At 40.3% G+C, this 20,461-nt stretch overlaps 2 protein-coding genes across 2 annotated transcripts; one reads left to right on the forward strand and one right to left on the reverse strand.

The window, feature by feature from the left end:
• Nucleotides 1–234: 234 nt before the first annotated feature.
• Nucleotides 235–2,593, forward strand: LOC308395652 (G-protein coupled receptor 4). The gene is made up of 3 exons (XM_080880570.1): nucleotides 235–340; nucleotides 710–1,105; nucleotides 1,315–2,593. The coding sequence occupies exons 1-3, from the start codon at nucleotides 251–253 to the stop codon at nucleotides 1,843–1,845; spliced, it is 1,017 nt and encodes a 338-aa protein (XP_080736696.1). The 5' UTR covers nucleotides 235–250; the 3' UTR covers nucleotides 1,846–2,593.
• A 2,010-nt stretch (nucleotides 2,594–4,603) lies between these two features.
• Nucleotides 4,604–6,910, reverse strand: LOC308395451 (uncharacterized protein). Its single transcript, XM_080880315.1, has 3 exons — nucleotides 6,629–6,910; nucleotides 5,919–6,183; nucleotides 4,604–5,762 (listed from the first exon to the last, which is right to left on the reverse strand). Exons 1-3 carry the CDS (start codon nucleotides 6,673–6,675, stop codon nucleotides 5,091–5,093), a joined length of 984 nt encoding a protein of 327 aa, XP_080736441.1. The 5' UTR covers nucleotides 6,676–6,910; the 3' UTR covers nucleotides 4,604–5,090.
• Between the last annotated feature and the right edge of the window lie 13,551 nt (nucleotides 6,911–20,461).

A 20,461-nucleotide genomic window follows, 5' to 3' on the forward strand; every position in this document is an offset into this window, starting at 1 on the left:
TCTAGCCTGTATTTCATTTATGTTTTATCTCTGAAGCCCATATAAGTACTTTTTAATGGACACAATAACATTTCAATCTAGCTCAGCCAAAACAGCCTGTATGTACGCTACATATCTGAGTTATCCAATCGCTGAAGCTGTCTCTGCATCACTGGCCAATCACAGCTTGACATGACATGATTTTGAAAAGACGTCGTAGATGTTCGTCCAGATTGGCCAAACACAAAAGTGACGTTAGTCCTTGTAGAGCATGTTTATAAGTGAACTGCTGGTAATTATGGGAACATCCTGCAGTAAGTGGCGAAGACCAGGACCACAAGACAAATCAAAACCTTTTAAGGTAAGATATCTTTGTGTATGTTTCATCTTTAGATTTAGGCCATAAGCAATGACATTGGGCCACTGTGTGGAATCAAATAGCAATAAGTTCCTCCATGGCTCTATTGTTTGGGTGCTAAATGTAAAATTAAAGTGTACAGCAAATGAAAAGTTTCAAGCATCAGAGTTTTTAATCAGGTTATGAAGGGCATTAGAAAGACTAATAGTTCTTGAAACAACACAATTCTCTGGTGCAAAAACATTTTGAAAAAGCAGATCTGTGGAATGGGCATGCCCTTCCATCTATTTTTTTGTTGGCTGCTGGTTTTCAGCCTGTTTTCTTTAAATACTGAACAGTAAAACCTAATTGGTCTTTCTAACAACCTTCCAGCTCCTTTGTTCTGCAATGTCCAACAACACTCTGAACACTGCCTACAATCATTCTGCAAACTCTACCAACCCCAGTGCGGTCCACATTCGTCCGCTATGGTACGAGTTCCCAATATGCGCCGTGGCCCCTTATGGCTACATTTTCTACTATGGAGTCAAGATGTTCAACCTGGCAGTAGGGACTCCGTGTAACATCTTGGTCATCTGGCAGATCATAACCAAGAAAAGCAACGCTTTCACATCTGACACCTTTATCCTCAATCTGGCCATACTGGACGCCTACTTCTGCCTCATGACGCCCGTCGACCTTGTCAATAGGTTATTGCTGAATGACAACGGCATCTGGTACTTTAAGCGATTGGCATATGGAATCAAAGACTTAGCGCCACTCTTTCTGGTGAGTTTTTCATTTGTTGCACTAGTGTATCAGATGTTTTCAAATAGTCTGATGTGCGAAGAAATCAGACCACTGGAGTGTTTTTTGTTTTGTTTTGTTGCTCTCCCAGTTCAATAAAAAGCTAAAGCTATAAAATTATTATTATTGTCAATTTCGTTATTTTTCAAAGCACCATGAAACACAGTCTTTCTTCTTGTCTAACAACCCAGGTGTGTATTTGTCTGGACCGCTACATGGCTGTGGTCCAACCCGTGCTCTTCGCTGGCATCCGTGACAACAAAATCCGAATCGGGATTTCTGTGGTGGTGTGGGGCCTCATATTGGCTTACGCCCTGGTGAAGTGCATCCTGGGACGCATGCCTGTCGATGGCGTCTTCAGTGGCATCATCCTTTTTGCGTTTGCATTGATGATCTTTTGTAACATCTCCATCATCTGGGCCCTTCGGCACTCTGTGACGGGAAAAGAGGTGATGCACCCGGTGAAGAAGAGGGCCTTCAAGATGGTGCTGATTAACCTGGCCATCATCGTGGTCAACTACTTGCCACCCGTGGCGCTCATGCCCTTTGCGTCATACTACACGGCTGTGGCGTTTCAATGTCAGATCCGCGTCAGTGTGTACTCCATCATGGATCTGAGCTGCAGCATTGAGCCTCTGCTCTACATCACAAAGATGGAGCGTGTGGAAGGCACATGCTGTGGAAAGAGTGTCTGTGAGAAGCCGCTCGATGTCACCACATAACTGAACCTCTAGTCATAAATCCATCACAAAAGTTTTTCAGAGAAGACCGTGCATGCACTGTTATACTTTTATTTGAAGAATTTTGTCCTGTGTGATCCGGAGAGCCGGTAAGAGAACAACGTCAAAGCTCTTGAGCTGGTGGACAAACCTAGCTTTAGTTGAAATGTAACCTAATTATCTTTTTCACTAGCTGTTATGTGGTTGTAATTCTTACTCCATGCATATGATAATTAGTAAATAGTTGCTAAATAGTTGCAATATCCAGAAGAAATACATAATCGATTTTTAACAAACCACAATTTAGTAATTCCTTGAGTTAAGAGCAACTTTTTGAAAAACTGGAATAAGTTGCCTTATGCAATTAGAGAATGGGCTTTAAAAAATATGAAAAGAAGTGATTTTTAAATTTTAAAGTCACTTAAAAGCCTATTTAGGCAGCTTTTAGCGGCGGTATCATCTGAATTTCAGGAGCGGGACCACTCCTCCTTCACGCCCCCTCTGGCCTGAGGCTATAAAACCCCCCCTTCTCCAATACCTGCTGTTCTCATTTTCATATTGTGATATTTATATGCTCATATTATCACAATTGTAAAACCTTACTGTGGATGTAAGAGCCAAATTATGTAGATATTTTGCATCCACTTTATTGTGTAATGTTTTATTTGATTGTATTTGATGGCTGGGCCCCAGGAAGACTAGCAACCACTGTTGTGGAAGCTAATGGGGTTTACTTATAAACAAATAAACAGCATCCACCACAACCAGTTGTTTCTTATTCACACTTGTAGTTTGTGTTCTCATCTACTTATCCTCTGAAGGTTTATCGTAGTTATTGTTTGGAAACGATTGTGTTCTTTCATAAATCCTCATTTGCATTCAGTAGCAGAAGGCTAGTGTTTCAGGGGTTATATCGGCTAATGGGATAACAATTCAGCTATCCCAGGACTAGCTTATGAGCACCAAGGTAAGTGGAATTAAGAGGACCTACAGGTCTTTTATTATCATCACTTAGATTAGGCTTTGCCTCTAATGGAACTGTTGACATTTTAGTTTTATGTAGTTAAGCTGTCTTTGTGTCAGGAATTTAAATTCAGGCTAAATTCTGCTCCTCACATACAAGGACTTGAATCATCAGGCCCCATGTACGTCATAGTACCATATCCCCCCAATAGAGCACTTCACTCTTAGACTTCGTTCCAAAGGCGATAGAGGCTTCATCTAGCAGGCATCTCTCCAGTGGAACCAACTCCTAGCCTGGATTCAGGAGACACAGCCTCTCTACATTTAAGATCAGACTTTAAAACATACAGTTAGGGCTGTCTTGTCTCCATCTGCTCTCTACCCTTTCCCCTCACCCCCAGCTGCTCGAAGCTTATGGCTGCCCCTCCCTAAACCTGGTTATACTGGAGGTGTCTTTTCTGATAAAAAGGGAGTTTTTCCTTCCTACTAGGGCTGGGCGATATGACCCAAAATTCATATCTCGATATTTTTTAGCTGGATGGCGATATAAGATATATATCTCGATATTTTTTTTTAAGCCATAAAGTAAGAACAAAAAGAGTTCTTAGTCAAAGCTGTGTCCCAGGTGTCACACAGGCACTTTTATTAACATAGAGCAGATGTACATAAAATTTGCTCAAAAATAAATTATGAGCATTTATTAAATAATCATGCTCCATAAATAAAAGAAAACAATGTTGTTTTTGTGCATAACAAAAAGCTCACAATTGTGCAGTCAAAATGTAAACTAATAGACGCTGAGCACAATAACAAAGACAGATTTCACAGCTGCTCTGTTCCCAACTTGTACTGCGTGACTGACAGCCTGGAGTTTGAAATCCGCTTCGCAACCACGTCTCTTAACAGGTGCCATTTATGGTCCTTATACACAGTAGGGTAATATTACGTTGAAGCACAGTACGTATCACTCCGCGAGGCTCAGCCGTAATGCTCCGACAATCCATCAAGCGGTGCAGCTCCGTAGCTTACCAAAGTCGTACTAAAACATTTTTGACAGATTGCTGAGCGCCGTGTTCCACATAAAATCGGTTCGCGGCCATCAAGCACAACCAGAATTCATACATTAGGCGCGCTGTCAACTTTTGAGAAAATGAAAGGATTTTAGTCCGTGCAGCACCTCTGGGCTGCATGGCGTTAGCGTGGTTAGCTCGTTAGCGTGGTTAGCTAGCTAACACATTGACGCCGCCCAGCCCCACGCACGGGGCGATGCGCAGTAACTCGTTAACGGAGATTTGCCGTGTCCATCTTGTCGCTTCCTGCAGGTGAAGCGATGGGGGAGGAGGGGGAGTTGTGTTCAGTGAAGGAGAGGCGAGGCCGAGTAACGTTGCGTAGAGACGAAAGTGGACGAAAGAGAGGCAAACCTGCGGCTCCACAAGTATAATTATAATGTAACATAGACTATATCGATATAAAGGATATTGTCACATCTTATATCTCGTATAAAAATATATCGATATTTTTTAAAAACTCGATATATCGCCCAGCTCTACTTCCTACAGTTGCCAGGTGCACATAGAAGCGATCGTTAAAGAAGTAAAAGAAGCTGTTGGCTAGTGAGCACACCAGACGAGTAAATAAATTACTTTGAACCATGGAGATTACTCCTTGAAGACTTTAGCTAGCTCTCTGCTTTTTCCCCATTGCAACCAGCAGCAGAAACCCTCCTCATTAACTCTTGAACATCTTTTGGACCATTATAATGACAGCCAGGGGCACTGCCTGTATTACAGAGCACCGATTAAGCACTTTATTAATTAATTTATTAATTAAGTCTTACAACAGAATCACACAGAGGGACCAATTAGTAGATGTGTAATGAGCGAGCACACAGATTATGCAAGCAAACGAACTAAACACATAACAATCGAATTATTCAGGAACATAAATAGCACAGTGTAATGATGCTATGACATAACTGAGCTTTTTGCTCTGTATTTCTGAGGTAAACTGTACATGTTTACTGGTTTTTGGCAGAGTACAAGTGTGCAATGACACTGATGTTTTAATCTTAACATTGTTGGATTTTAAAGAATGTATTTAATACGTGATTTAGAGTAATTTGTAAACTTTAATCAGATATTTAATGTCTGAATCAAATGTTTGTCTTGCAAAAAATGAACAGAGTCACTTAGAAGTACTTCGATAACCAGCTCGGGTGTAGTGATTGTGCAAAGAGAATGGTGATTATTTGGTAAAAACAGTATCAGAGTCAGAATCAAAGAGCATTACATTTGACTGATTTTAGTGTGCATTATCTTCAGACTCTCTAAGCTGGCTTCAGGCCCGTCTTCTGATGTCACATATCCCGGGTAAGTGGGGTAAAACTGGGGAGACGGTGGTTTATCTGGTTTATTTTCACCCGCCAACAATGGCAGCAGGAATAGTGGTATCAGCTTGGCATGAGCGTAGTCGATCTCAAAACCCTCAAAAATAAGCCCCACCCCCCAAGCGCCCAACCCATCCTCCAGGAGCCACGACACCTTCTTGGCGGCCAGCACCAGTCTCTCGTAATCTTCTTTTTCCAGTCTGAATATATCAGAGGTCAAAGGTCGGCGTGGGACTAACACAGTGAATCCAGGAGAGTTGGGGAATGGAGTGAGAAAAGCCACATGACCTTTGTCCTCCCACACGCGCCACTGCTGCTCCTCACCACGAACAATACGTGAGAACAGCGAAGGGTGTGCCGGATCGTCCCCAAGGAAGGTCAGATCAGGGGGGGCATCAGGCAGCGGCAGTTTGGCTCGAATCCTGGTCTGGATTTCAGTCAGGCTGGAGTCACTCCATCGTGGGGCAGTCCTGGAAGTGCAGTATCCCGGGTCATGGGCGTTGTGCTCTTCTTCCCCAGCCAGATGAGGGCGCCACTCTGCGTCCAGACCACACAGGGGGAGGATACGGATCTGTAGTGAAGACACGTGTGTTTGCTAACTTAAATTTACACAGAGGGAGCTGTCTACATGCATTTACACGTGCTGTTAAAATGCATCAACAGCCTTTCAGATTGCTACTGGTTACACTTTACAGTGAACAGGTCCACCCAGTGTTCAGGCCCTCACCTGAGCAGGTCTATCTCTGTGGGGTCTGCTGACCAGCGCACACCTCCGAACTCCCAGCCTGTCACAAAGCAGCTCTGCCACAGCTCTCGCCCCAAGCAGCCAGGACAAGTACTCTGGCTCCCCCAGGTGGAAAATGCTGCCTCCTTGGGTCCCGGGGGTGCTGCTCTCCAGGATGACAGAGCCCGGGGTCCAGGGCCGAGGGTGAAGGTAGGCTACCAGCCCATCTGACTCCCAGATGACGTGACGCTGAAGAGCGGACGACATGCTGAGGAAAGGGAAGGAGAGAAATATGAATCAGCTCTTAGCTCTTCCCAATAGTCTAAGATGAATTTAGTGAAAACTGCTGTTTCTGACTACGCTACACATCTGACTCAGGCGCACGTGACCTTTGTGAAATTTAGTCACTAAATTAAAACGCATGATTTTAATGGAGTCATCCTTTTAATAGCTTATGTTTAACTCTGTATCAGACAGCTGCATGCCATTTCTAAAATAAATAAACAAACAAACAAAAACCCGCTAAATTATTTCGTTAATGCAAATAAACGTTGTGCCGATAGAAACCTTTGACTCAATTAAACACGTATGAATGTTGTCACTTGTGCTGAGATAAAAACATGTTCCTGGAATAAAACAATAGCTTTCAGAACAGAGTTTGGATTAACAGTCTGCCATTAACATGAATGTTTGCGTAACTTGAATCAACATACCTTCTAATAATAAGCCTTGTGAATAAAGTTGTAGTAAAGAAGGGCATGCGGACAACACCGACCTGCCTTCTTCTTCTTCTCCTCTAAGCTGGTTGTCAAAGTTCATGTAATAAGCACAAACAGCGACGAAAGCAGCGGCAGCACTTAGCCACATCAGTCAGACGTGCCGACGATATGAAACTGGGACACTTGAAACCAACTTTTACACAATAAAGAAAAACACAAGAACTAGAACTCATCCATTTTCAGCTCATGCCTCAAACTTCCGCTCAGCTGACAGGAGCCAGGAGCGGCTTCTTCTTCTTTCACTTCTCTTAGCAGTTTCCAACAAATCGGCACATTACCGCCACCCCCTGGAGACAGTTTGCAACAGCCCGTCTATCTGTGACACCTGCTTCCTGACTCTTTCTGTAGTGCAGAGAGCACTTTTGTATGATGTCATTAAGATCCACATATACATATCTATATTTATCTTTTCTTCTTTGCTTTCTTTCAGCCCCATATTTCTAACAACGTAATATAATCAATGAATAAAGGGGTTAGATTATTATATGAAAAATAAATAAAGCCCTAAAGTGAATAAGCAATGTCCCAGCGCTGAAGTGCTGGACATTCTGTCTGCCATTTGTCCAGTTCAGGGATGATACAGACACTGGCACCTATACTCAATTAGATCAACCAGTTAACCTAAGAGGCATGACTGCAGGAGGAAGCCACACAGACAGCATGCAAACACAGGTGTAAGGACCTTCTTAATATGAGGTGACATCACTAATGACCACACCACTGTGCTATCTGAGAGAAATCAGTATTTCAGTATTATCAGTAATTAATATGTTTATGCGTAATTGAAGTGCATTTTCAGCATTTATTAAATAAAAAGTTGAAAAGTAAAAATGCTTTATCTGAGTTCAGCATCAATGCTAAAAGTGTGACTGAGACAAAAGTGCTTGCAATAGTAAATGTGCAGCTTTGGCGAGAATGCTGTAGATCACACTTTGGGGTTCATTTTTAGCCTGCAGTCTAGCAGTTTCACATCTCTGTCGGCCTCAGAGCTTTAACAGCAGCACTGCGTATTTTAATTAATGTTGGTTAATAATAAAAAAAAAAAAGCATGTATATGTTCTGATGCATCTTGTATGTAAAAATGAACAGAAAACTCTTTGCAGTTTGAGATGATTGAAGAATTCCACAAACATAAATTATACAAGGGAGAAAATGTATGTAAATTGATGTAAAACAAATCAACTGTACTTGAGCTGAGAACATTTGAACTAGGGGTGGGTTTTTATAATCGATTTATCGATTAAAATCGATTCTGGCTTGGGTAACGTAAAATCGATTCATTAAAATCCTGAATCGATTTTTTAATATAAATGTATTTTGCCCAAAATGCCAGAATCTCGGGTTAAACCTCACAAAATTTCAACAACCACCAAACAGCTAAGAGAGTAAATGAGAGCAGGAACACGGATTCTGCACAAAGACAAAACCCGCGGATCAGAATCAGTTAGATGTCGCCTTTCTCACAGTCGGGGCTGAAAGCCGACAGCTCGCTGATTCTGATCTGTTGTCGCTTTGTGTTCCCTTTATGCGCGGATTCTAAAGCTGTTAGTTTGATGTCTCTCCAAACAATATTGACCGAACCAGCAGCAAAAGAAGATCCAAACTACGCTTCACATAAACATCGTCATGTATTCACTCTTACTTTTACTGTTTTGCTTCCACCACGATGCACAGCTCTCTCTCTCTCTCTCTCTCAACAGCAGTTTCCCGTCTAAAAATCCGTTTTCTTCATTATTCGCTTGCTTGTTACACACAAGTCTACCGTTGTTTACAGCGTTTTATATACTTCCGAAAAGAAAACCTAATTTCTGCCGTTCAATACTGAACAAATTTAAACTTTTTAAAAACGCTTAGCTGTGTCTCTAATAAAACCGCTGTAACTTCAGAGGTAACGTTCATGTGTTGATTAATGGTTTTCTTTCGTTTTTGATGTACTGCAGAATATTTTTATAAAATCCCAGGCCAGGAAAATCGCCTTCATGTTTTTCTGTGTTTTATCTTCAGCTACTTTGACACAAAGGCCTCTGCTGTGATGCTCACACCTTTGATAAAGTCTTGCGTGTGTCAGCTTCCTTTTTATAGATACAAAAATATGTAAATGTACTGATCTGAATTATAATATTTCTGGCTGTCAAAATTTTAATTAATACGTTATGTTTTCCAGGCCCTCCTCTGACTTATCCTTTTATTTTCTCCTAGGAGCTGTTACGTCTCTGACTTAAGGTCCTGTGACCTGTGCTCGCCTGATGATTGTTGGTTTTCAACACAGACAGCAGAGGGCGCCAATGAAGCGCAGACAAATGTGAGTGCCTGATACACAAACACCATCACATTTAAACTGCTTATAAACAGCACAAACTGTCTGCTATGGAAACACCTCTTTATCAGATCACACATCACAAGTGTGTTGACTTTCATTTCTGGCTTACTGCCAGCAGTGTCAACTTGCTTCCTCTTTCCGAGGAATGTCAGCAGACCAAAACCCACAGAGCACTTCTCGAAATACTTTCAGATGACTCATCCCACACTTACTATACACATACATGCCTTTACCAGCAACGAGAGGGGGGGTAGCGCTGTAGTCTCTGTGCGTGTATATATGTGTCATCGTGGTAAAAAGTATTACAACTAAAACATGGCCACGTGCTTCTTTGTCTCTATGAGTGACTCCGTGGCAACAGTACGAGGCGCAGTCACCAAACTTTAAGTGTGGATTTTAGAATTAAGGTTATGATTACGAACTAATCCTAATTAAGTTCTAAATGAAAATGTTGGCATGGCAGTTGATAGGTGTCACGGGATCCTTATTGAAATATTGGATTCCTAATCCCTAATCCAATCCCTTTTCATATCACCTACCACCTAACCGTAATCCTTACTCTTAGCCTAACCCCCTAATCTTAATTCTGCCTTTAACCTTTAAGGGAAGTTTTAATGTTGAAAGAGTGATTTGAGGAAAGGAGGTGCAGACAAAAATATCATCACTTCCTCAAATGCCCTTTAAACCTTGTAAGGTTCCTCACAGACATGGACAAATCAAATCATAGATTTCCGAATGTCTGCGTCTGGTAGCAAAAAGATTCCACTGAGCTTGAACTGCTCCATGTAAAAGTATAAAAAAGTGCACAAAAATTTAAAGGTAAAGCATGACTCTCTCATTCAATACAGTCACTGTAAAGCAGCTGTGGCGTGTGGTGGTATTATAAGTTTCAGAAGTGTGCAAAATACAGTTCCCTCTGCTCTACTTCATACGGGAAGACTTTCAGAAAGTTTGCATGTGGTTTCCTGTGATAGACAGTGAGGCACGGTGAACAAATGTGTCGTCCCATTTTATGGAAGTAAATCTGTCCTAATCTGCACCCCGTGACCTCAGTAATGAGCTCAGCTGCTCGGGGATCCTCTGTGGGCATTGTCAGCTGAAGACCAGTACAATGAGTCTCTAAGTCAGAAGGGGCAGAATTTAAAGCCCGAGTGAAACACCGAAGTGTAGCAGGAAAACACCAAAACAGTAGAAAATACTATATATGATGCAAGTTGGTTTTAAATGAACTCAGACTAAGTTTCTGCTGTATGTGTCACAGTTTCTTTTCTCGCTTCCTACGACAAGGCAGAGGTGTCAAAAAAAAAAGGAAATGAGCCAACAAAAATGCACTGGGGTCAGACGAGTGTTAAATCTTGAGGAGAAGCTGACATGAAAAAACATCCAGTACATGAAGCAAAAACAGAGTTTGTAAAAATTCTAACAAGCCTGACAGTCAGTATTTAGTATGACCACCTTTATTCTTCAACACAGCCTGAGGTCTCTTAGGCAGCTTTCTTTTAATTAGTCTTTAGGAATAGTTCTCCAGGCTTATGAAAGGACATTCAAAGCTCTTCTTTGGATGCTGGCTGCCTTTTGTGCTTTTTTCTGTCAAGATGAAAAAACACGGTTTCAGTTGTTTTATGGTCCAATCCAACAGCATTTTTCTGTGTTCATAATTCCCTTGATTTTGACAAGATTCCCAAATCACTGGGGGGCTGGAGCCTATCTTGGTGTCTTAGGGAGAGATATGTCAGAGAGAACATGGAAACTCTACAAACACAGACCCGGCCTGATGGTGGAACTTGAACTAAGGATCTTCTTGCTGTGTGGCAACAGTGCTAACCACCGTGCTGACATTCCTCAGCAAATGGTCAGGTACAAGGACTGGACTGAAAAAGTGTAAAAGCAGTCAGTGGCCAACAAAAGCTGTTGAACAGGCCTCAGAAATTCTGGAGAAATGTTGCTTAAGACCACTTTAAACCATTACAAGGAAGTTCGGAAACTTAATATGGAGAAATGAGTGGTGGCTCAAGACTTTTGCACAGTACTGTTTTCAGTTGTAACTGCAATTTATTGACGTGTTTAATGATTTACCCACATGTGGTTTGTGTGTGTATTCAGCTGTGTTGGTCCTGCTCACAAATGGCAGGAGCTAAAGTGTGAGGCTCCGCCACACGCAGTGTAGCTGTCACGCTACCAACTGTTTCCCCACTTCACAGTTAACATCCCATTTTTAATTTTGATGTCAATGTAAAAAAAATATGGTAAAATAAGAGAGTTACATAAAACATTTCTGCAGAGTGTAGATCAAGTCAAGTCAAGTCAAGTCAACTTTATTTGTCAATTCTGCCACATGTACAGGACATATAGAGAATAGAAATTTCGTTACTCTCAAACCCTAGTGATTAAAAAAATGCAAATAAAATAATTAAAAAGTAAAAATTTAAATAAATACAATACAATTTTACGTATAACAAAAAAAAAGCTATGCAATATACAATATACAGTATTCAAGTAAGGAGGCATCAGTGAGCTTTAAGATAATAAGATAAGATTAGTCTTTAGTGTGGGCCGTAAAATCAGACTACTTTTGAATTAAGAATTTGTAAATGTACAATATTAAAACAATGTGGCAACATTTTGTTTTCAAGCCAAGCAAAACTATATAATCTTAAGGTATAGATTTTACTTTTGGTTATGTTACATGAATTTACAAAGTCCCTGGATACGGTGGCCCTGAGAGGTCAAATGCACTGCAACTTAAGAAAACACCAGCAAGTAGAAAAACATGAAAAACACAACAGTTAAATAAGAAACAACAAAAGTAGGGTAAAAGGTCATAAAACACAATAAAAGTGTTTTTGGAGACACAAAATTTAATGGATCAGCTACACAGATACACAAAACCTGTGGAGGACTGCACAGAGACACACTTTTTTTAAAAAGCAGAGGATTAGTCTGTCTTGTGAGGTAATGCAGATGTTGTTTTTATTACCACTTTATATATATATATATATATATATATATATATATATATATATATATATATATATATATATATATATATATATATATATATATATATATATATATATATATATATATTTGTTTCAACAACAACAACAACAATAATTTAGTATAAATTCATCTGTTCTTGCTGCTCTTGCCCTTTGCCATCATCACCTGTGCATACTGAAGGACAGCATTTGAAACTGCATGATGCACAGCTGCGCAGGAAGTGCTTCTGGCTCGTGATCACCTGTGTACACATGCAAAAACAGCAGAAACTGAAAATTAGGGTGAGGCCTCTTTGTAAGTTATGTGGATCATATGTCACTGGGCATTCACCTGCGTACACATGTTAGCCTATGTGCACAAGATAAAAAATACAGCTTCCAGGACCTCTGGTTTCTAAGCCATCTTCTGTTTTTGATTGGTTAAACTTTTAGTCAACAGCAAAACTGCATGGATAGTGGTAAGAGGTAAGTGTCAAGTGGTTGGCCAGTTAGACGTTATTTACTGTAAACTGCAATGAACTGTATCCTGAAAACAACCCTCAGGTTCGGGGGAGATATAATGGTGGAGTCGCCTCGCTGACACGTTCCACTGCTGGATGTTTTTCCTGTTGGCAATAAGGAAAGTGAGTCTGTCATATTGGCTGCTTATGTGTTGACTAATGGAAATGTCATCTTTTCACTCTCTATTTTTGTACACGACTTTCAGGTTAATCACTGATTAATATTAATATCTGCTTCTTTTGTCCTGTCACCTTTGGCTGCTCCGCCCTGAGCCTGCTTCTGAGGAGGCTTCTTCCTTTTAAAAGGGAGTTTTTCCTTCCTCTGTCACCAAGTGCTTGATCACAGTGGGAATCATCTAATTGAAGGAGGTTTCTCTGTATTATTGTAGGGTTTTTACCTTACACCATTAAGTGCTTTGAGGTGACTGTTGTGATTTGGTACTACATAAATTAAATGAATTTGAAATGAATTGAAGTGAAAAGAAAAGAAAAGAAAAGAAAACTGAATTTTAATCCTTTGTTCTGGATTTCAGTTTGATTTTCTTGATTCTCATATCTAAAAGAAAAAAATATATTTTAATGCTTTACAGCAACTGTTCCAAATCAGATCACCTTCAGCTTTCATTTTATAATCCAAATATCTGCAGGAGTTCAGAGCGGAGTAATAATCCATAAATAGGGCCGTGAACGAATGTGTCAGTTTGCTTGGCTATCACTGACTTACAGTCAAACTATGAATAGCCTTAAATCCTTACTAGGTTTCATGCCTTTGGTCAGCCAGATACCATGAAGTCTTGTGATAGAATGTGAAATAGAGTTGCCTGCACTTTAACATTCAAAGTGTGGGCTGCATAAATGTCCGGGTCAGAAGTGTCTTTTTTGTGTTGCAGTTTCAGGCCTCGGGGCTAAGAAGACACTGGAGGAGTGTTTGGAAACTCACCCGCCCATTTCTTGTGTACACTTAGTCAATGTGTACTTACTGACTTACTTTGGAGGTTCCTTATGTGGTTGTCTGTGTTTTCTGCTTTCCTCATTTCCTTTCTCCTGCCCTCATTATTTTGTAACTCAATCAGACATTACCCTTTTCGTGATGTCTGTTCAGTCTGGGTTTACTCTTTCAGTTTTTCCCTCATTTTGCCTCTTTGGATTTTTACTTTTCATGTTTTGGACTGTCAAGGATTAGCCTTTGCAGCCAAAGTTTGGTCTCCTCTGGTGTCACTGTTCTGGGTCATTTTGACCCGGCATTTTGAGTTTTTTATGTTTTGGTTTGATTTTTTATTATGGGTTATATTCTTAATCTGTTGTTGTGTTTGATTATTATTATACTTAGTCTTTGTTTCAGTTAAGGGTTTTATTCTTGTAACCTCGTGTTTACTATAGCTTTAGTCAAGTCGTTTAGTTTCTTGTTTCCTGTTTTATTGTGAAGGCCCATGTCTCATGTGAGTGTATTCTGTTTTGCGTGCCCCTGTCTGGTTAGCCCTAATCTCTCCCAGCTGTGTCTCCCTCCTGTTTCCCATTCCCTGATTACGCCTCAGTGTAGTTCAGCCCCGTGTTTCTCTGTGTCCTGTTGTACCCTCACTTTCACTGTGTGTTTTGTTTGCTAGCCTGCCTGGGTCGTTTGTTTTTGTATTCTCAGTTTAGTTAGTTTTCTGTTCAGTTGCCTTCCAGCAATAAAGCTGGCTGTTTTGAGTTACGTTTGCCTCTGTGAGTCCTGAATTTTGGGTCCTCTCTCCCTGCCTGCCTGCACACAGCCATGACATCTGGGGTCTGCAGCCGTCCTTGTATGTGCAAATATGTTACCAGTTTGGCTCAAACTGGTAACAAAAAAGGAGTGTCCAGACATACATAATCAGTTTATTAAAGTGTATCACATCAGTTGTCACATGCAAGCATTGATGATAAAACATGAATGTTACAATGTTTTGTAAAAGCTTAAACTACCAAACTGAGAGTCTGGGCTAACAGAGAAAAAAAGGCCACTTTGGCAGCCTGCCCGGGTTTGTAATAAAGGAAAAGACAAAGACAGAGCAGCTTTCCTGCTCTGTCTTTGTCTTTTGCAATAGAAAATAGAACATTGCAAAAGATTTTGTTGTGTCACATTTTATCCGGGCTTGCAACAGAATCACAGATTACCACGCAAGGCCATATTCTCATTAGTCCGATTGATAACTGTGCACGAACATATGATTGTGCAAAACAAACAAACAAACAAAAACAGGGCCCACAGTATGAGATATCAGCATCTATTTAACGATTGTATATAAGTTCCAGTGTATGTCCGTTTCCCATCTACAACCTGTGGCATGACATATGTAAAACAAGGCCTCAGTTCAGACCAGCTCGGGCATGAAAATCTCGCAAATGGAGACACATGACTGCACAGATTCTGATCTGACTCTGTTAGTCTGGGAAACAGCAAGATGACAGCGATAAAACTGGAACTGGAACAGAGGAATAGGCCAGTGCTCTGCTCAGAGCCAGTACAGCTATCACCTGCTTATAGAAAACAAATGTTTCTATCGTAACCTTTGTTTATCATTTCAGACGTTTTACCTCACAGTATGACGTTGAATCAACATGTCTCTTCTTGTCTTTCCTTTCAGCTCAGCCACCCTTCTTATCTGGACCACATGCAAATATGAAGTTCAGGTCTGGATTCTTAAGGTCATGTTTTGGATAGCGTCCAATTGTCCAACATCAGACAAATAAGCCAAAGCTATTGGACAGAGAAATGTCCAAATGCATTAAAAAACTTATTAAATAAATAAATGTGTTTTTATAACACATCCGCCCAGATAATGGAGTTCAGAGCATGGTCATCCTTTAGTGACAGGTTTCCTAACACCATCTGCTAGGCTTCACCTCCGCTAATTGGAGTCACTGAACTGGAACTCTCTCCTTCTTATCTGCTGTGGGCACCTTCTGAAGCTTTTGTAATGGGATTGTCTTACAAATAATAAGCTTGCTGTTTGCTACAGACCATCCAATAAGTTTGAGTTCAGGATCAGTTTGATTTTTTTGTCACATGAAAGTCAGCACAGGGTCAACATTACAATGAAAAGTTGAACGAGAGGAATACAAATCACAAGCTTTCACAAGATAAAAACTAAAGGAATAAGAGTTTTAAACCAAAGGTGAAAAAATAAAGAGAAATAAGATAAAAGAAGTAAATAAATCAGCATTCTTGAATTTACGCATGTACGTCAGGTGTGCGGTATCCAGCATTACTGCACATGACAGCACCTGACAGCAGCAGTACCAGTGTCGGGTTAGATAACACCCAATATTCATTCCAACCATACGATTTATGAATGCAGCTTGTTAACCAAACTTGCCAGCCAAGCAGATAACTTAGCACTCCACCCTGTCGTCCAAATATGGTAACTTCTGGGGCAGGGATAGCTCAGTAGGTAAAGTGGTCGCCCCATGATCAGAAGGTCGGCGGTTCAAATCCACTTAACGGCTACCCTGAGGTACCCCTGAGCAAGGTACCGTCCCTACACACTGCTCCCCGGGCGCCTGCTTAGTGGGCTGCCCACTGCTTCACTGAGTGAATGGGTCAAATGCAGAGAAAAAAACAAGTAATTTCCCCACGGGGATTGTTGAAATCTCCCAATTCTTTGAATCTTTGGGCTGAAGGAGGGACAATACTCGGTGTATAAATGCTCAATCAACAATCATTTATTTCCATACAATTCAACAGTCAGAGCATTACAACGTCCGGACGGGAGAGATGCTACCAGAGGGTCAGGCACATGTCTCAAAATGGTGACGGGTTGCTCAGCTTTTTATACTCTCTAGTGGCCCCCAGCTAGTCGTAAAAGCCAAAACATCACATTCTTTCTCTGTTACAGCGCCTAAGTTATGACCTCGGCAGTTGTTTCTCTGCTTTCTGTAAGGTGGGGGTGTGGAATGTGGTCTGTCTATCTCCCCTGTCTTAGACACAGAGTCTCCTGCTTACAATCTTCTCTTCATGATTCAACAATTAAGCATGTAACACATTCACAGCAGATCAAGGATACAGAGTGATGCACACTTGTCTAATAAACTAATACGTGAATATGTTCTTTTAACTCAAAAGTATAACGAGAACTAAACTACATACAGCTCACACACTCTATATTAAAGGGTATAATATGATCTACAGCAGTATTCTAATTCAACTACTTTGATTACATATATAAGGTAACATATAATAACAGAATAATATCACAGGATCAATAAAGTATCCATTATTATTATTATTATTATTTCTGTCTCCAGAACACCAAGACGGGGCTGCGCAAAGCTTTGCTCCTGCTACTGCTCACATAAAAATCCCTCTCAGCTGGACCAGTGATGTCTTTTTTTTTCAGCTGTTGTTAAACAAGCAGGAATAGTGGAAAATACAAAGGAAAATCTTAACTCATTCACTGCCATTGACGTCTATAGACGTCAATTGAAAAACTTACGTTGACTGCCATTGACGTCTATAGACGTCAATTACGTTTTTCAATGCGAGGGGCTAGAATACAACCTCGTCACAAAGCAAGAAATATTAGTGTCAAAGGCACTTTTCTGCTTGAAATGTATTTTTCACAAAAAGCTCGTTTTCTCCCTTTTTTTGGTCAAAACAGGCATCTTTGGTGGAACCCACCTCTCTTCTACAGCTGATTACTAAAGAATGGAAAATGGTAGAAACAAGATTTTTTTTTTGGATGAAAGAAGAGAGTCTGTTCTTCATTTTGGTAGGTTCAGCGTTTATATGATCATAACACACAGTTTTCTGTGGCTCTTCAAAAGTGAGTAAAAATGCTCAAAAACCCTGGCAGTGGGGAGTTACCTGATTTGAAAATGGCTGGCAGTGAATGAGTTAATAACTCTTAAGCTTTCTTTATGGCATTAAAGTATATCAGTCCCTAACAGATTTTTAGCATGTTCACAGCTAACCAATAGACCATGCCATGCTCGGTATAGCCTTGTCATTTGCACTGACCTGATTTTGCTACCCCTGCTCCCCCCCCCCCCCCCCCCCCCCCCCAAAAAAAAACCCCCATCTCCATAGAGACTGTGTCAGCTCCCAAAAAGACAAAAAACAAACTAAAAACCAGCAACAAACAACTTAAACATAAAGAATCACAAAGAAAGAACAATACAGTATCCACATCTGAACCAAAGAGTAAAACAGTGAAATGTGGATTATTAAATCTTAGGTCTCTCTCCTCCAAGTCTCTGTTAGTACATGACTTAATAATTGATCAACAAATTGATTTACTCTGCCTTACAGAAACCTGGTTGCAGCAGGATGACTATGTTAGTTTAAATGAATCATGCTGATGCTTAACATTGTCCACCCCAGCTGTAAAACTCAGAAACCAGTCTTACTTGTTATCATCTATCGTCCACCTGGGCCTTACACAGACTTTCTGTCTGATTTCTCAGACTTTTTATCTGATTTAGTTCTGAGCTCAGATAAAATAATTATTGTGGGTGATTTTAACATCCATGTAGATGCTAAAAATGACAGCCTCAACATGGCATTTAATCTGTTATTAGACTCAATTGGCTTCTCTCAAAATGTAAAAGAACCCACCCACCACTTTAATCACACTCTAGATCTTGTTTTAACATATGGCATCGAAACTGAACATTTAACAGTGTTTCCTGAAAACCCTCTCATGTCTGATCATTTCCTGATAACATTTACATTTACAATAATTGATTACACAGCAGTGGAGAGTAGACTTTATTTTTTGCCTGTTTAATTTTCTCTTTTTAAATCTTTTTATGACTTGTAATCTTATGTGTAGCACTTTGTGATTCTGTCTTGAAAGGTGCTATATAAATAAAAAATTTATTTATTTATCACAGTAGATGTCTTTCTGAAAGCGCTGTAACTAAGTTTAAGAATATAATCCACCCACTGTTATCATCTTCAATGCCCTGTACCAACATAGAGCAGAGCAGCTATCTGAACGCTACCCCAACAGAGGTCGATTATCTTGTTAATAATTTCACCTCCTCACTACGTACGACTCTGGATACTGTAGCTCCTGTGAAAACTAAGGTCTCTAATCAGAAGTACCTGACTCTGTGGTATAATTCTCAAACACGTACCCTAAAGCAGATGACTCGTAAGCTGGAGAGGAAATGGCGTGTCACAAATTTAGAGGATCATCATTTAGGCTGGAGAAATAGTTTGCTGCTTTATAAGAAAGCCCTCCGCAAAGCCAGAACATCTTACTATTCATCACTGATTGAAGAAAATAAGAACAACCCCAGGTTTCTCTTCAGCACTGTAGCCAGGCTGACAAAAAGTCAGAGCTCTTTTGAGCCAACCATCCCTTTAACGTTAACTAGTAATGACTTCATGAACTTCTTCACAAATAAAATTTTTATCATTAGAGAAAAAATTACCAATAATCATCCCACAGATGTAATATTATCTACAGCTACTCTTAGTACCATTGATGTTAAGTTAGACTCTTTTTCTCCAATTGATCTTTCTGAGTTAACTTCAATAATTACTTCCTCCAAACCATCAACGTGTCTTTTAGACCCCATTCCTACAAAACTGCTCAAAGAAGTCCTGCCATTAATTAATTCTTCGATCTTAAATATGATCAAACTATCTCTAATAATCGGCTATGTACCACAGGCCTTCAAGCTAGCTGTAGTTAAACCTTTACTTAAAAAGCCATCTCTAGACCCAGCAGTCTTAGCTAATTATAGGCCAATCTCCAACCTTCCTTTCATATCAAACATCCTTGAAAGAGTAGTTGTCAAACAGCTAACAGATCATCTGCAGAGGAATGGTTTATTTGAAGAGTTTCAGTCAGGTTTCAGAGCTCATCACAGCACAGAAACAGCTTTAGTGAAGGTTACAAATGATCTTCTTCTTAGTGCAGTGTTCGATACTGTCGACCATAATATCCTATTAGAGCGATTAGAACATGCTGTAGGTATTACAGGTACTGCACTGCAGTGGTTTGTATCATATCTATCTAATAGACTCCAATTTGTGCATGTAAATGGAGAGTCCTCTTCACACACTGAGGTTAATTATGGAGTTCCACAGGGTTCAGTGCTAGGACCAATTCTGTTTACACTATACATGCTTCCCTTAGGCAGCATCATTAGAAGACATAGCATAAATTTTCACTGCTATGCAGATGACACCCAGCTCTATCTGTCCATGAAGCCAGATAACACACACCAATTAGCTAAACTGCAGGAATGTCTTAAAGACATAAAGACCTGGATGGCCGCTAACTTTCTGCTTCTTAATTCAGATAAAACTGAGGTTATTGTACTCGGCCCTGAAAAGCCTAGAAATATGGTATCTAACCAGATTCTTACTCTGAATCCGTTACCTTGGCCTCCAGTAACACTGTGAGGAACCTTGGAGTGATTTTTGACCAGGACATGTCCTTCAACGCACATATTAAACAAATATGTAAGACTGCATTCTTCCATTTGCGCAACATCTCTAAAGTTAGAAATATCCTGTCTCAGAGTGACGCTGAAAAACTAGTTCATGCATTTATTACTTCCAGGCTGGACTACTGTAATTCATTATTATCAGGATGTCCAAAAAACTCGCTGAAAAGCCTTCAGCTAATCCAAAATGCTGCAGCAAGAGTCCTGACAGGGACTAGAAAGAGAGAGCAGATTTCTCCTGTTTTGGCTTCCTGTTAAATCCAGAATTGAATTCAAAATCCTGCTCCTCACATACAAGGTCTTAAATAATCAGGCCCCATCTTATCTTAATGACCTTGTAGTACCATATCACCCTATTAGAGCACTTCGCTCTCGCTCTGCAGGCCTACTTGTTGTTCCTAGAGTATTTAAAAGTAGAATGGGAGGGAGAGCCTTCAGTTTTCAGGCCCCTCTTCTGTGGAACCAGCTTCCAGTTTGGATTCAGGAGACAGACACTATCTCTACTTTCAAGATTAGGCTTAAAACTTTC

Source organism: Rhamphochromis sp. 'chilingali' (assembly GCF_963969265.1).
Source record: "Rhamphochromis sp. 'chilingali' genome assembly, chromosome: 4".
Classification (NCBI taxonomy): domain Eukaryota; kingdom Metazoa; phylum Chordata; class Actinopteri; order Cichliformes; family Cichlidae; genus Rhamphochromis; species Rhamphochromis sp. 'chilingali'.

Bases quoted from the DNA above. Each gene is read 5' to 3' on its own strand.
- LOC308395451 (XM_080880315.1), bottom strand. From the start codon at position 6,675: ATGCCCTTCTTTACTACAACTTTATTCACAAGGCTTATTATTAGAAG. The intron at 6,184-6,628 runs GTATGTTGATTC...CCCTTTCCTCAG, and splicing joins ACAAGGCTTATTATTAGAAG to CATGTCGTCCGCTCTTCAGC. The intron at 5,763-5,918 runs GTGAGGGCCTGA...TCTTCACTACAG, and splicing joins ACAGAGATAGACCTGCTCAG to ATCCGTATCCTCCCCCTGTG.
- LOC308395652 (XM_080880570.1), top strand. From the start codon at position 251: ATGTTTATAAGTGAACTGCTGGTAATTATGGGAACATCCTGCAGTAAG. The intron at 341-709 runs GTAAGATATCTT...ACAACCTTCCAG, and splicing joins ACAAATCAAAACCTTTTAAG to CTCCTTTGTTCTGCAATGTC. The intron at 1,106-1,314 runs GTGAGTTTTTCA...CTAACAACCCAG, and splicing joins ACTTAGCGCCACTCTTTCTG to GTGTGTATTTGTCTGGACCG.